Source organism: Hermetia illucens, chromosome 2, assembly GCF_905115235.1.
Source record: "Hermetia illucens chromosome 2, iHerIll2.2.curated.20191125, whole genome shotgun sequence".
NCBI classification, from domain to species: Eukaryota; Metazoa; Arthropoda; class Insecta; order Diptera; family Stratiomyidae; genus Hermetia; species Hermetia illucens.
The window spans coordinates 30,600,239-30,613,528 of NC_051850.1; the positions used below are offsets into that span (position 1 = coordinate 30,600,239).

General features: G+C 40.4%; 1 protein-coding gene across 1 annotated transcript; it reads left to right on the forward strand.

Moving 5' to 3' along the window:
• Positions 1-12,044, forward strand: LOC119650081 (matrix-remodeling-associated protein 7). The gene is made up of 3 exons (XM_038052584.1): positions 1-307; positions 11,344-11,540; positions 11,689-12,044. Exons 1-3 carry the CDS (start codon positions 155-157, stop codon positions 11,804-11,806), a joined length of 468 nt encoding a protein of 155 aa, XP_037908512.1. The 5' UTR covers positions 1-154; the 3' UTR covers positions 11,807-12,044.
• The last annotated feature ends 1,246 nt before the right edge of the window (positions 12,045-13,290 follow it).

Below are 13,290 nucleotides of genomic sequence, written 5' to 3' on the forward strand. Positions count from 1 at the left end.
TAATGACAACCCCGTGACAGGCCGACTAACAAAATTGTCTGGAGTGTATGTCGTAGATGCAGTCAATCTCTGCGGGAAGGTCCAAGTTTGTGTATTTACAAAACAACGCTAGAATCTAATGTTTTAATCACGCCTTCTGGACAATCAGTGCACAATGCAGAAGCTCGAGAGTTTCATGATCCTCGTCAGCAACCTGTCGGACGTGTATATTTTCACGGTAGTGACCATGTTTTCAGTGGCGGCCGTGGCCATTTATTGCGCCAAAATTATGAATAGGAATTTAGCGATAGCGGATAAATCCACAACTGTGAGTAGATTCTAAAGGTTTTGCGTATTCCTAGTGATTTTTAGAGGCATGCCAGCATGATATGTTTTCGGTAGAGGCAATTGCTTCGCAGCTGATAGTGGGCTTGGTGGTTTGGCTAACTGTTCTCCTAAATTTTCAGCCCAATTTTGGGTTTCTAATTTGCATGCTGTGTCTTTCTATCCTAAATTACTTTTTGATAATGTTGACGTGACCAGCGCTGGCGGTGTGACGCATGATTTGGTAATGAGTTACGTATATAGGTGGTTGGCATTTTAGGGAATCCTCGCTTTGAAGCTAAGAATGTCCTCATTTTGAATTATTAACCAAATTGTCGGGTGAACGCTTTTTAAATGGATTCCAACGATAATGTGTTTATTAAATTGTACGTTCTATTTGTCGCTATAATTTTATTGAATCAAAGGAATCTCTACTATGTCGACAAGATGCCCTTCAAGGAAAAGCTGTAAATGCTCCTACGCAACATTTATTATTAGTTTCATCAGATATGAATTGAGGACTGCTCAATATTCTGTTATTTCAGTAGCTCAGGTGGGCGCAAAATTGTTTCAATGAAATGCGTTTGTCTGATTCGTGAAATTTTTCTTTTTCTTTAACCAATCCTCCTCCTCGAGAGCAAACTGGACTGTTAAATTCTTGGTAAGTTCCCCGAACATAGTTCCTACAACCCATCTAATCCAGAAGACCATGCTATCCCTGCCTCCCTTGCGAATTCCTACATGCGATGTATTCATCATTGTGTCCAGTAAGCATCTTCTTCTTTTTATTCAGCCTTTGTCCCGTTCACAAGCGGGGTCGGCCCGTAGTGATCGGTTTCGCCATTTGGCTCTATCGAATGTCTGATCTGGATGCAATCTTGAGGCTTTTCAATCCCCATCCAGCATATCAAGCCACCGTTGTTTTGACCGGCCTTTTGGTCGTTTACCCTCGACTTCGATGTTCAGACCTATCTTGGCAAGTGAATTCTCGTTAGCGCAAATTGCGTGACTATACCATCGAATATGCCTCTCTCGCAATTTTTCCACGATCGATGCCACCCCATAACGGTCGCGGATATTCTCATTTCGGATGTGATCAAAACATGTCACGCCACTAGTCCAACGCAATATCTTCGTCTCTTTAACCGCAAGACGCCGTTCATTGTTTTTTATAGGACGGACGACATTGCGGTAAATTTTACATTTCAGACGTTCGTTGATACATCGATCACAAAGAACACCAGTTGTGGAACTCCACTTCATCCAGGTTGCGTTAATGCGTGAAGCAATTTCATAACGCAGTTCTCCATTGGCTGATAGCGTTGACCCGAGGTATTTAAATCGCTCAGTTCTTGGCAGATCACTGCCGCTGACAGTGATTGTGGCTGTTTCATGAGGATCGGTCGTCAAAAATTCTGTTTTGTTTAGATTTAGAGAGCAATTGAACCCAGCGCACGAGTTCTTTTGACACTAAGTGTTGTCGTAAAGCATATCAGATGAGTTGTGTGGTACACGGTCCAACGCTTTCTCTAGATCCAGAAAGGCAATGTAAAGAGGGCGATGCTTCCCACGATGTTTCTCCATGAGTAACCGCGAAGCGTGTATTGCGTCAGTCATTCCGCAGTTTTTGACAAATCCGGCTTGATTCACGGTTATTTCAACGATTTCGCAAATATGGTTGTCAAGAATGCGTTCAAAAATCTTCATGGTATGGGAAAGTAAAAAAAAATCATGAAGCTGCTTCTATATATATCGATATCTGTTCAAATTAAGTTAATAATAGTATATTACCATATTTTTGGGAAAATTGAGTAAAACCCTCCTTATGTTTATCCTAGAATTATGGTAGTAGGATAAAATATAATATGAAGCATATTATCCCCAAGTTTGATCAAAATCGTACTATTAGTAACAAAGTTACAGTAGCTCAAATTTGTCGTGTAAATTTACAGCTCGAAGTACTGATTCTGACATGCTAAATGCATATACATAACGGGCTACGTACAAATGGGATAGTTCTACTCAAATATACTTACAGAAGAAGCGAACAAAAGCTTTCATACTTGAAGCGCCCAGCTACCGGTTTCCCGACTTGTTTAAAGTTTCAAGGAAGTAGAATTTATGAAGACACGACCTGACCGTCTGAAGGGTGACCTTAAGTTTTTTTTATTTTACACGTTTTTCATCGCAATTTGCAAAAAGTTTTCCCGCATGGGAAAGCCACTATCAATGCAAAGAGGTTATAGTTATTAGAGCCACAACACAATGAAAGATTGACAATCACTTCGAAAAAGTTATCTGATTTGCAGGACTTCAAGACAACTGTGTCACGAGACTATCATTCTTTTTATGTAAATCTTTCCCATAATTAACTGTATATTTAATTGAATCTGTGCGTGTAGAAATGTGCGTGAATCTGTGCGTGTAGAATGATTGGATAAATTACCTGCATGTTTCCTCCTTGCAGACCGCAATTCTGCCCCCGGTACACCCAGGGTTCCTGAGCCAACACTATTCCAATCTTCTCCTTGGAGTCCAGGCCCTTGCAATTACTGCAGATGCAACTTTCGCATGGTGAAGGTTTACTTGGGCTATGTTCGTACTGTCTATTGCTCCGTTAATGCTAGAAGCTCTTCTCCAATGTCGGAGTATCGCTCTTCCCATCCGACACAGCACATTTTTGTGACTCGGTATCCGACTTGAGATATTAGCTAACCCCGGGTTTTCTGACCACTATCTGCGCTTTTGACTTACCTGAAGGTTCCTTATTTTTGGGTTCGGGTTTGGGTTTCTATGGGCATTCTCCTCTTGTGAGCTTATCTCGGCTGCCTTCTTTCTCAATTCAGCTGTTGAAGATTTGTGTCTGTCCTGAGAATTTTTGAGAGCCTTTTTTGCTTGCAGATAGTCTTTCAGATAATGCAATCACGCTACTCTCAGGGCAGAAGTGATTCAGGGTGCGATAGGTTGCCTCTGCCATGGATAAATACTCACTCGCAAAAAGCAAATTTTATTTCCACAAATTTATTTAAATTTTCATTCTCCCGTTCCTCGTTCCCGTTCTTTCTTTTTTGCCCTACCAAACACAAATTCCCTCGCCATGTTGCGCGATTAAGCTGATATAGCACGCTACTTGGGCCCTCATTTTAAGTCTGAGCTTGCTGGTAATTAGTGAGGTTCATGTTACTTCCACAATGGTCTTGGAAAGGCTTCAGAGTGTGGATGATTTCCCCTCTGTTCTTGGACTACAAGCGCAGCTGGTGTTTTTTTTCGGTTAATCCAATCTTCACAAAATATAGCTCCGAAATCTCTGCTTAGTATAGTGCTCTTCTTACTTGAAACCAACTCTAGCAGACTAGCCACTGGCGGCAAATGTGTAGGCATTCGGCGAATGCCGCACTTACTTGATTCTGGCCCTTCTCTCTGAGATGTCATCCTTCGAATCCTACTCCATGCCATATCGCTTTTGTAGAAGAATGTAAACTGCTCTCAAATTTCGCTCCTAAATTGAATTAAACTTTTCCCATATGGACCACGCCGCCTTGCAGTTGATAATATGCTCGATCGGCCTCCACTCAACGGACGTTGCAATAACATTTTGAAGTTGGTTGTCTTGCTTCATCCACTGTTGTTTTCTTTCATGTTACTTTTCGTACCGGGTGGGTCAATGCTACGTCCATGAAAAGCTAAGCTTCAGCCGCATTGGGAATTTCCCAGTAGTTAGCGTCAATGACCAAGGCGCTCTAGAGTAAAAAAGAAGCACTTTGTCCCTCCTTCAGCATTATCGGTCAATAATTCATTTACATTCGTCAACATTGCCTCTGTTTTTGATCTTTTCAATAACCATTTTTTTACGTATTTGTTTTAAGAAAAACAGTTTGAGTAAATTTATTGACACTTTTCGTACATTATTGAGTATGCTTTTAAGAATAATTATAATTGTTGGCGTAGCAATCCAATTGGATCAGGGCCTTGAAGTAGGTTAGGGCCCTTCATTCAAAATCTTAACGATACACTCCAGTAACACTGTAGGAGGCAATGTGGTCAGTCATTGCGCTCGCCCGAGATTATTACTCTGATTTGACTTAGGTACTCGTCACATCTGAGTCGACTGCTATTCGACATCCAATCGCGATAACAAATCCTTCTGCCACCAGTGAAGTTCGAACCACGACCTCTGCTACGATAGCCCAGCGCTCTAATCACTTGAGCCATCCGCTCACACGGCTTTTAAGAATATTCTGTAAAACGTTGATGCAAAAATATTCACAAAGAAGCCGGTGACAGAGCTTTTCCCAGAGTGCCACCGGTGTTCTCCGTGGCGAAGTAGGCCTGGATTTGGTCACAAAAAATAATGGAAGTTAGGAAATTAAAATTGACATTTGATTTTCAATGAAAAGAGCAGATGATAAAGAGTTGTGAAGTTTTTCTTTAATTTTATATTAATAAAATTATTTAAACTGTGCTTTCTACGATTATTTTAAAATGACCACCGTGACTTCAACATGTTCAGTTATCTTGAGAGTAAAATTTGACGATATTGGAAGACATTTCTATGAAGTAGTCTAGGCTCAGTACTTCTTGACCCGTAGTCTTCACCCAGTAAATCGTCAAGAGACTTTCTTTGCTGACGTCCAGGGTCAGTGACTTAAATGCCCAAAACGAATTACATAAAAGCGGACAAGATGCCCCATGCGGTAGTGCTGCCCTCAATCATTGAGTGATAGAAGTCCCTACTACAGGCTCCGAATCGAAAGAATCTTACAATCAAGTCATATCAAGACTAAAGCTGTTATCGGTTGTGATTTTCGACCCTAGATAGGAGAAGTTTGGGCGGAATATTAAATTTAAATATAAACTAATTTATGCTTTACGCTGTAATGAGAAGAAAATATATTGGGACTAGAAGGGGAATGAGGTAAAACTTCACATTTACCGTGGTCAGATTCAAGGGATTCAATACAAGAACCAGCTTCGGAGAGAGTTATCTAATCAATCAATTATTTTTATCCCCTGTAATAATGCAATCAATCAAAGTATATTTGCATTGCTTGCAAGGAAAGGCAAAGTCGCGTAATTCAGTTAATTTATGCGTAATTTGTTTGTCGACCTTTATCATAAAATCCATTGCATGAAGTCTTTTTCGAGTGCCTGATTTATCATACTTCGATGCATATGCATACATATGGATATTCAGGACTCAGTATCTTCCCAAATACATTTCGATAGCTACATATCGCTTGCGCTATTTTAAGCTAATTTTTGTGCTCTAAAGCATACTTGCATGAATGATAATGCTCGAGTATACCATTTTGAAAATTAAATGTATGCTTCAATTTGATTTCATTACAATTTTCAACATATCAGCAAATAAGAACAGAAAGTAGCCCTTTAAATGATATATATATCGTTATAAAAAATGTTAATGTGACCTGGTCAAATTTATAAAGCAGAAGAATCTATAATACTTTCTTGGTATTAATAGTATTAGGGCTTATTTTTCCAGACTCCTGTTTCGCTCTAAAACTATATGGAGTAGAACTGACAAAACTGTATGTTAAATTGGAGGTCATACAGAGGCTTCTTGTTCCTGCTTAAAGGCGCATTAATCTTTTACAAACCAAATAAAAAGCAGTCAGTAGCCTTGTTGTTCACCGAAGTGAGTAGATGGCTCCTTCTAAATACTAGGTTGTCCAGAATATGTTCCAATCCAGTATCGTTATTTAGAGACAATGCGGAAATGGTTATGCTTGCAGAAAATAAAATACTACATGTTGACAACGAATACATAAACGTGAGTGTATTTATATGATAGCAAAAAAGAAAGGAAAAACTCGACGGGCTCAGAAAGGTCTTAGCTTATGCCCATCATGTAGCGCTTTTTCCATCTATTTTAGTTTTTTCTTTTCTAATGTTCGGCTTATATTGTCGCCCTTCCATTGGGATGAAGAATCTCTTTCCATCGGTATTTCAGTAATTTATTCTCTTTCCGTACTTTATAGTGAGCAATGTTCTCTTCATTTCTTTTATTCCTTATCTATTCAGTGCATGATATCATTGATTTTTTTTATTATTCAAAGCGAATGTGTCAAATTCGCTTCAGTGACTTTCATTTCTTTCATTACAACTTATAAATTTATGCCATAACTCTCTTGGGAAAGTCGACAATCAAACCACATCTCACATTCTTGTTGATACTTTCCCTTGCTTTTTCATGACATTAGGTTCAAATGACGTTATGAAACTTTTGTCCGTGTTTTCGATCAATTTTCTGGTTCGTCTCATCATCTTACCCGTTTTGCTACCGATTGTTTGGCATTCAGGTCAATAAAGTTACCATTTTATCTTACTATAGTTTCGGTGATACCCAAGTGATCTTATATAATGTTCCGCAATAATGCCTTCGCTTTTGACCCCGCCTACAACTTCTATGTGCATGTACGTTTCTTGTTCATGCCTTTGTGGAGTATAGGACATCCACAGAATCTTTTCCAATTTATGATTTTTTCTTTTGTTTTCCCTCCCTTTATTCCCAATAAGACTGCATTCAGTTCCATGATCATCACACTTGAAATGATAAACTCACATCAGCTAAACTAACATAAAGGGGAACACAAACAACCATAACGACCGGGATTCAAAACCTGGCCAAGGAGAATTATCCGGTGTCTCCAGATAGCTGCGTGGTTAGTGCACAAGGCTGTCGTACGGAAGGTCGGGGTTCGAATCCCACTGGTGGCAGTGAGATTGGTATCGTGATTTGACCTCGGATACTGATAAACTGACGCTCAACCAGCTCATCCATTACACCGTTTGATTTTTCTCAACTCATTATTCTGATATTGATATTGAAGGTTAGGGAATCCTAACAATTTCATATTTTACTTTCTGATGCCGTTTCGTTCCTAGTAAACTGTTAGTTTATAAAGTTAACTCTCTGGTCTCGCCGCCATCCATTCTGTAGAAATAATTTACTATGTCGATCTATCCCATCACTGAGCTTATTGCTTGAGCTCTCGGTCTTATATGGTTCTTATAGTTCTCGCTTTACTGATTGAAAATGCTGTTTAGGATTCTTTTTTTGTCCTCTTATTATCATCACTACCTTTTTGCCCTCTTCATCATCATCAACGGCGCAACAGGCCTGTCTTAGTAAGGAACTCCAGACATCCCGGTTTTGCGCCGAGGTCAACCAATTCGATATTCCTAAAAGCTGTCTGGCGTCCTGACCTATGCCATCGCTCCATCTCAGGCAGAGTCTGCCTCGTCTTCCTTTTCTAACATAGATATTGCCCTTATAGACTTTTCGGGCTAGATCATCCTCATACGCTCGGATTAAGTGACCCACCCACCGTAACCTATTGAGCCGCATTTTATCCACAACCTGACGATCATGGTATCGCTCATAGATTTCGTCGTTATGTAGGCTACGGAAACGTTTATCCTCATGTAGGGGGCCAAAAATTCTTCGGAGGATTCTTCTCTCGAACGCGGCCAAGAGTTCGCAGTTTTTTTTTTGCTAAAAACCTAAGTCTCCAAGGAATACATGAGAGTGATCCTGCTGCTTTTATCTGGCCTCGCACAATGGTCAGGGTCAGCCTAGTCAGTCTTATCAATTTCGTTGGAGAATTCGGTATGAATTCTCTCATGGCCTTGTAAATTTTTACCTTGGCTATGCTATCATAGGCGGCTTTAAAGTCGATGAAAAGATGGTGCAACTGATGGCCATATTCCAACAGTTGCATCACTTGCCGCAGTGAAGGAGTGAAGCCTCTTTGTTGGTATGGGCCAATGTTGTTCTGGGCGTATGGGGCTATCCGGCTAAGCAAGATAGCGGAGAATATCTTATAGATGGCACTCAGCAAAGTCATACCTCTATAATTACTGCACTGTTTATGTATAAGACAGATAATGCCTCGTTGTCAGTCGTCAGGCATTGATTCGCTGTCCTATACCTTGAGCATCAGTTGATGAACCGCTTGATGTAATTGATCGCTTCTTCCGGCTGTAATTCCATCGGTTCCTGGTGACTTATGGTTTTTAAGCCGCTGAATTACACGGACTGTTTCATCTGTGCTTGGTGGTGGCAGCATGTGTGGGATATTTTGGTTGTTGAGCAGTTCATCAAATTACTCAACCCATCACTCCAATCTACCCATAAGGCTTTATCGTGCTGACTTGTTGGTAAAACTTCCACGTCTGGTGCGGTTGCTCCGTGTGCTTTTCGATTTCATAGACTTGCTGGTTCTCCCAGGCTTCCTTTTTTCGTCTGTGAAGTCACTTCTCTGCTCTACGGAGTTCGTGATAAGTTTCTGCGCGTGCTCGCCGCCATATCAATGATAGCGTTCTTCTGGTGGTTGTGAACATCATTTGTTGTTGCTTCGGTTGTTGCGGCATCCATTTCGCCCTTATAGGTGTCCCGGAGGGCTGTGTTGGGAATGGCTTCAGTATTCACTCTCACCTGATTGTCAGAGGGGATTGTGGGTGGTGTGGTAATTCGAGCTCGGAGCACTATGCCAACAAGATAGTGGTCCGAGTCTATATTGGCCCCCCTATATGTTCTGACATTCATCAAGGCTGAGAGGTGGTGGCGTTCAATCAGCACGTGTTCAATTTGGTTGAAAGTGGTCCCGTCTGGAGAGGCGCACGTATATTTGTGGACCGCTTTCCGCGCAAACCAGATACGTGCGATACTGCTAACTGGATAATCCGCAGTCCGTTATCATTGGTATCCCTATGTAAGCTATGGGAGCCGACGTATCGCCTGAATGCGGGCTCCTTCCCTACTTGATTGTTGAAATTTCCAAGCATGATGGTCCGCTCAACTGCCTCGTGAAAGGTATCCCTCTCCTTGCCTGACTAACAAATCTATTCCGAGCACATGGTTCACTGGATGGCCGCTATAATATACGGTGTAGTGGCTTTTCTCCAGAAAACCGGTCCCTGTCCATCGCATCTCTTGCAACGCTGTTACATCAACCTTATATTGGGACAAGGTATCGGCTAGTTACTCCGCAGCATTCGGTCGTTGCCGGATTCATCGTTTTGAAATCCATCCTGTCCGAGGGCTGTCTGTGGCTTCGTAACATCGTAATCGTGTAGGGTTGTCAGCCCGACCCAACCCCCAATCTGGAGAACCAGTTGGTACATTTTGTCCCGTCTTTTGGTGCGGGAGACTCGTGTGCATCCTTCTCCGTCTTCAGTTTTTCATGAAGAAAGAACTCCTAGCGGTCACCGCCTGGAGATGGAGATAGGGTTTGGCAGTAGAGCTATTGGGGCTAGTTCAGCAGGTGTTTCCTAAGTTTTATGCTATACTATCCTTTGACCGCTTCTTACGGCTATGGTGTTGTAAATATTACCAATTTCCTGCATTTCACATATCACCCGTTTGGCTATGTTGTACGTTGGAGAGTTGGTATCTGCTATTATTTCTCTCATTTCTTCCCCTTCTTTGTGAATACTTCCATGTGAAGAATATGACTTATTAGCCGCGGATTGATTCCACGCTGTCTTGTCGCGTCCCGATTCTCCGCGATGCAGGCATAATTGGCGACACTTTCGCTGTCCATGGATGTAGGTTGTATTCATTTTCATATATATGCCCAGCTCGCGGTCCATAGACTGATGAGAGGGGCTTCGTTTCGGCCACGTCCATGTGTTGATCAAAACAGTGATTAGTTTCACGAAATTACTCGAGATTGGCAGTAGTTTGTGCCAATTATATCTATCCATCGATCCAAGCCCTAGACAGGATAACCTGGTGGCTGGTGTTGTCAGTTATCATCAGAATGAGGGACTCGTCATAGTCTTTTGAAAGGTGTTGGTTTAATGTTATTCGTCCGTACTAATCGTCACTAAGAGAAATTGGATATAGCAAGAAACTTTGAAAGACCGCACTTTGAATTTTAAATTGTTAATATCGCATATATTCGCGCTTAGGTAATAATTACGAACTGCTGTCGAATATCTTATGTACAGGCTGTGCTTCTTATTCAAGTAAGCAAATAAATTTAACGTTTTCTTTCCTCTAAGCAATAATGTTTCTAGTGTAGACTTTCTCAAAGTGCATTATCCTTACTTCTTCTTGCAATATCTGCACTGAAAATGTTTCTTTCAGATTTCTCTGCCTTGTATAACGCTCCTTTTTCAGCTTCTTTAACATCCAAATAAATTTTGTACTATACTTTACTCTCTGAATTAAGTTAACCCAACTTAATCTTGCTGCAATTCTTTTAACGCTGAAATTTTCGATACTATCCCCACTCCACAAATTAATGTGATCATTATATCATTAAACATTACTTGCAGAATGCAGACTGTGAAGAAGTGTCAGTCACATTTTCATAAATTTCCATAAACTTATTACTGGAGACAGGTAAGAGTTGCTAACCATAATCGAAATCGATTACATCTCACTGTGCCAAGTCTTCAATCCTATTTCTGTTCAATCGTCCTTTGTTTTAACACCCAAAATTAGGACCGAAATTCTCAAAAAGCTTTTAGAAAACTAGGTCTTCCATTCTGAACCTAATGTTTGAATGTATTTTAGTTACTAGCGAATTAGTGAAACGTGTTTGATGTCTCAATCGCACCTCACCACTTTTGTTCCTGCAATGTGGAGTGTTTATTTTCTTGATGTCACATGCATGGTCATTGTTTTAAGATACAATCCGAGGTTTTGCAATCGAAATAAACGCACCTTATTATAATATTGAGCTTTTATTTTTCTACTTATTTCATGTTTCACATTCTCTTAACCAATTTGATTTTTTCCTACAAATTTTCGTAATTCAGCCAATCAACGACAAGCCTTCCATCAAAAAAGTTTAAGGTGGGTTGTAGAAAGATTTTTAAATTATTAGTCAAGTCCCTTCCATTGCCATATCCAACCCTAGTCCTAGCATTATACCCAGATGATTAATCTGCATGATTCCTACGTGCTAAACACTATTCACTGCACTTGTTTTACGTTTTTGCAATTGCTTTTAATCCCTTTTTGGGAATTTTTAATAAACGGAAAAATATGGCTTCATATTTTTAAAGGGACCACGTAAAGGAAAGAAAAAAGACAAAAATTCTGACACAGAAGAGGATGATGATGATGTAAACGATGACAACAGCCAACGTGAGAATGGTGAATTAGAAGATTTAAGCCGGGATTTCGTGCGTGAAATGAAAGCAGCAAAACTAAAACAAATAGAAAAAACTCTTACTAATGAGCAAATAGAGGAAGAGAGAAGGTAGGAGGACCTAAACTCGATGATGTTGTAAAGTGTGATAATTTCTTTGATTTAATTTTGAAATGATCAGATTACTCGTGTTTAGATGTCTTTCGCTTGATTACTTGGAACAATAGCTAAAATTAAAATGCATTTCACTCTGTTCTAGAATTGAAAATCAGCAATTGGCTGCAATATTTGAATTACTCAAAAAACAAGAGGAAGAATTCAATACGGCGGGAATGGATGAGACGGAATTCAAACGACAATTAAGTCTGTATCGTTAAGTTTGAGATTGTGAGAGCGTGCAGTGTGTAAGCGGATTACTTATGAGCTTTGTTAGAAATCAACTAGATTAATTGTAAAATATTAAATACTATCTTCCTACCTGATTCACGTTCTTCGAGTGATATTTCAATCGATTTATTCGATAGTTGGTATTTTATCCCTAAACTACAAACTTAATTATAAAGAATGTTATATTTAGTTCGACGGTAATTATGAAGTACATTAAATCAAATATTTCATGTATTCATATAAATTTGAGGTGATTAATAAAGTTTTAAAAAAAACATTCGAATTTTTAATTGTTCTAATTTCCATCCAAACTCTCTTAATCTCGAAAAACTGCATTCCTCTTCAACTACTCTGCGCCATGTAGTTTTGTGACTCATACACAAATTCTCTAGAAATTATATCTCAATTCAGCATTCAATGTTTCGCTCGGATGTTGTCAACCGCTGTAGGATGCAAACCTGTGAAAGGTGCTCTAAACGCACTTCTCGATAACTCTATCAAAAACTTCCTCAATGTCCTTCTTCTTCGTCAGCCTTTGTTCCGTTCAGACGGGGACCAGTTCATCTTAATTGGTTGCGCCATTTTACCCTGTCAGTGGCCTTCAAATCGCCATCCAGCATATCAAGCCATCGTTATTTCGGCTGACCTTTTGGTCCTTCCCATTGACTCCGATGTGACCGAGCTACATGAGGCGATCATTCCATTTTTGAACCAGTTGCTCGAGATCAGCTTTGCTACGAAACGCTAGGAAAACATCTGCATAAAGCAGTGTATAGGGCGCTGGACATTTGATATCCTGTGTAACAGTGTCCATAACAAGAACAAAGAGGAGTGGTGAGAGCGCTCACCCCACCAACACCAACAGAGACACAAAACGGTTTTGATACGTCCGCCGCACTTTGAACTTTACTTTTCGGATCCTCGTAGAGCAATTTAACCCAGTGAACGAATTCTTCTGTACGAGGTGTTCTGCAGAGCATACCAGTTGAGTTTCTATGGCACAGGGTTAAATGCCTTATCTAGATCCAGTAATGCAATGTAAATAGGGCGATACTTCTCACGGTGTAATCGCGTACCGTCTATTGCGTCCCTAGTTCCGCAGTTCTTGAAAAACCCGGCTTGATTTACGGTTATTTGCACGATGTTGCGAATACGGTGCATCACATGGCACGAAACAGCAATGAGATCGGACGATAATTTGAACACTCTGCTGCACTACCTTCCTTTTTCCCTGTTTCCGTGCTTTCTTGCCATTCAGATGGTGTTATATCTTCCTCAATAACCCGATTGAAGAACTCACTGAGCCACAGCGCTGGGTTCCACTTCTTCATTTTCCAGAGCTCAGATGCGATTTCATCAGGTCCTGTTGCTTTCCCCCATTCATTTCATTGCTTCCTCGACTTAAGTGGCGCTGACAAGGGGAATTGCTCCAAATGTCGGCAGAGTTCGTAGAAGTGAAGTATGAACTAATTCT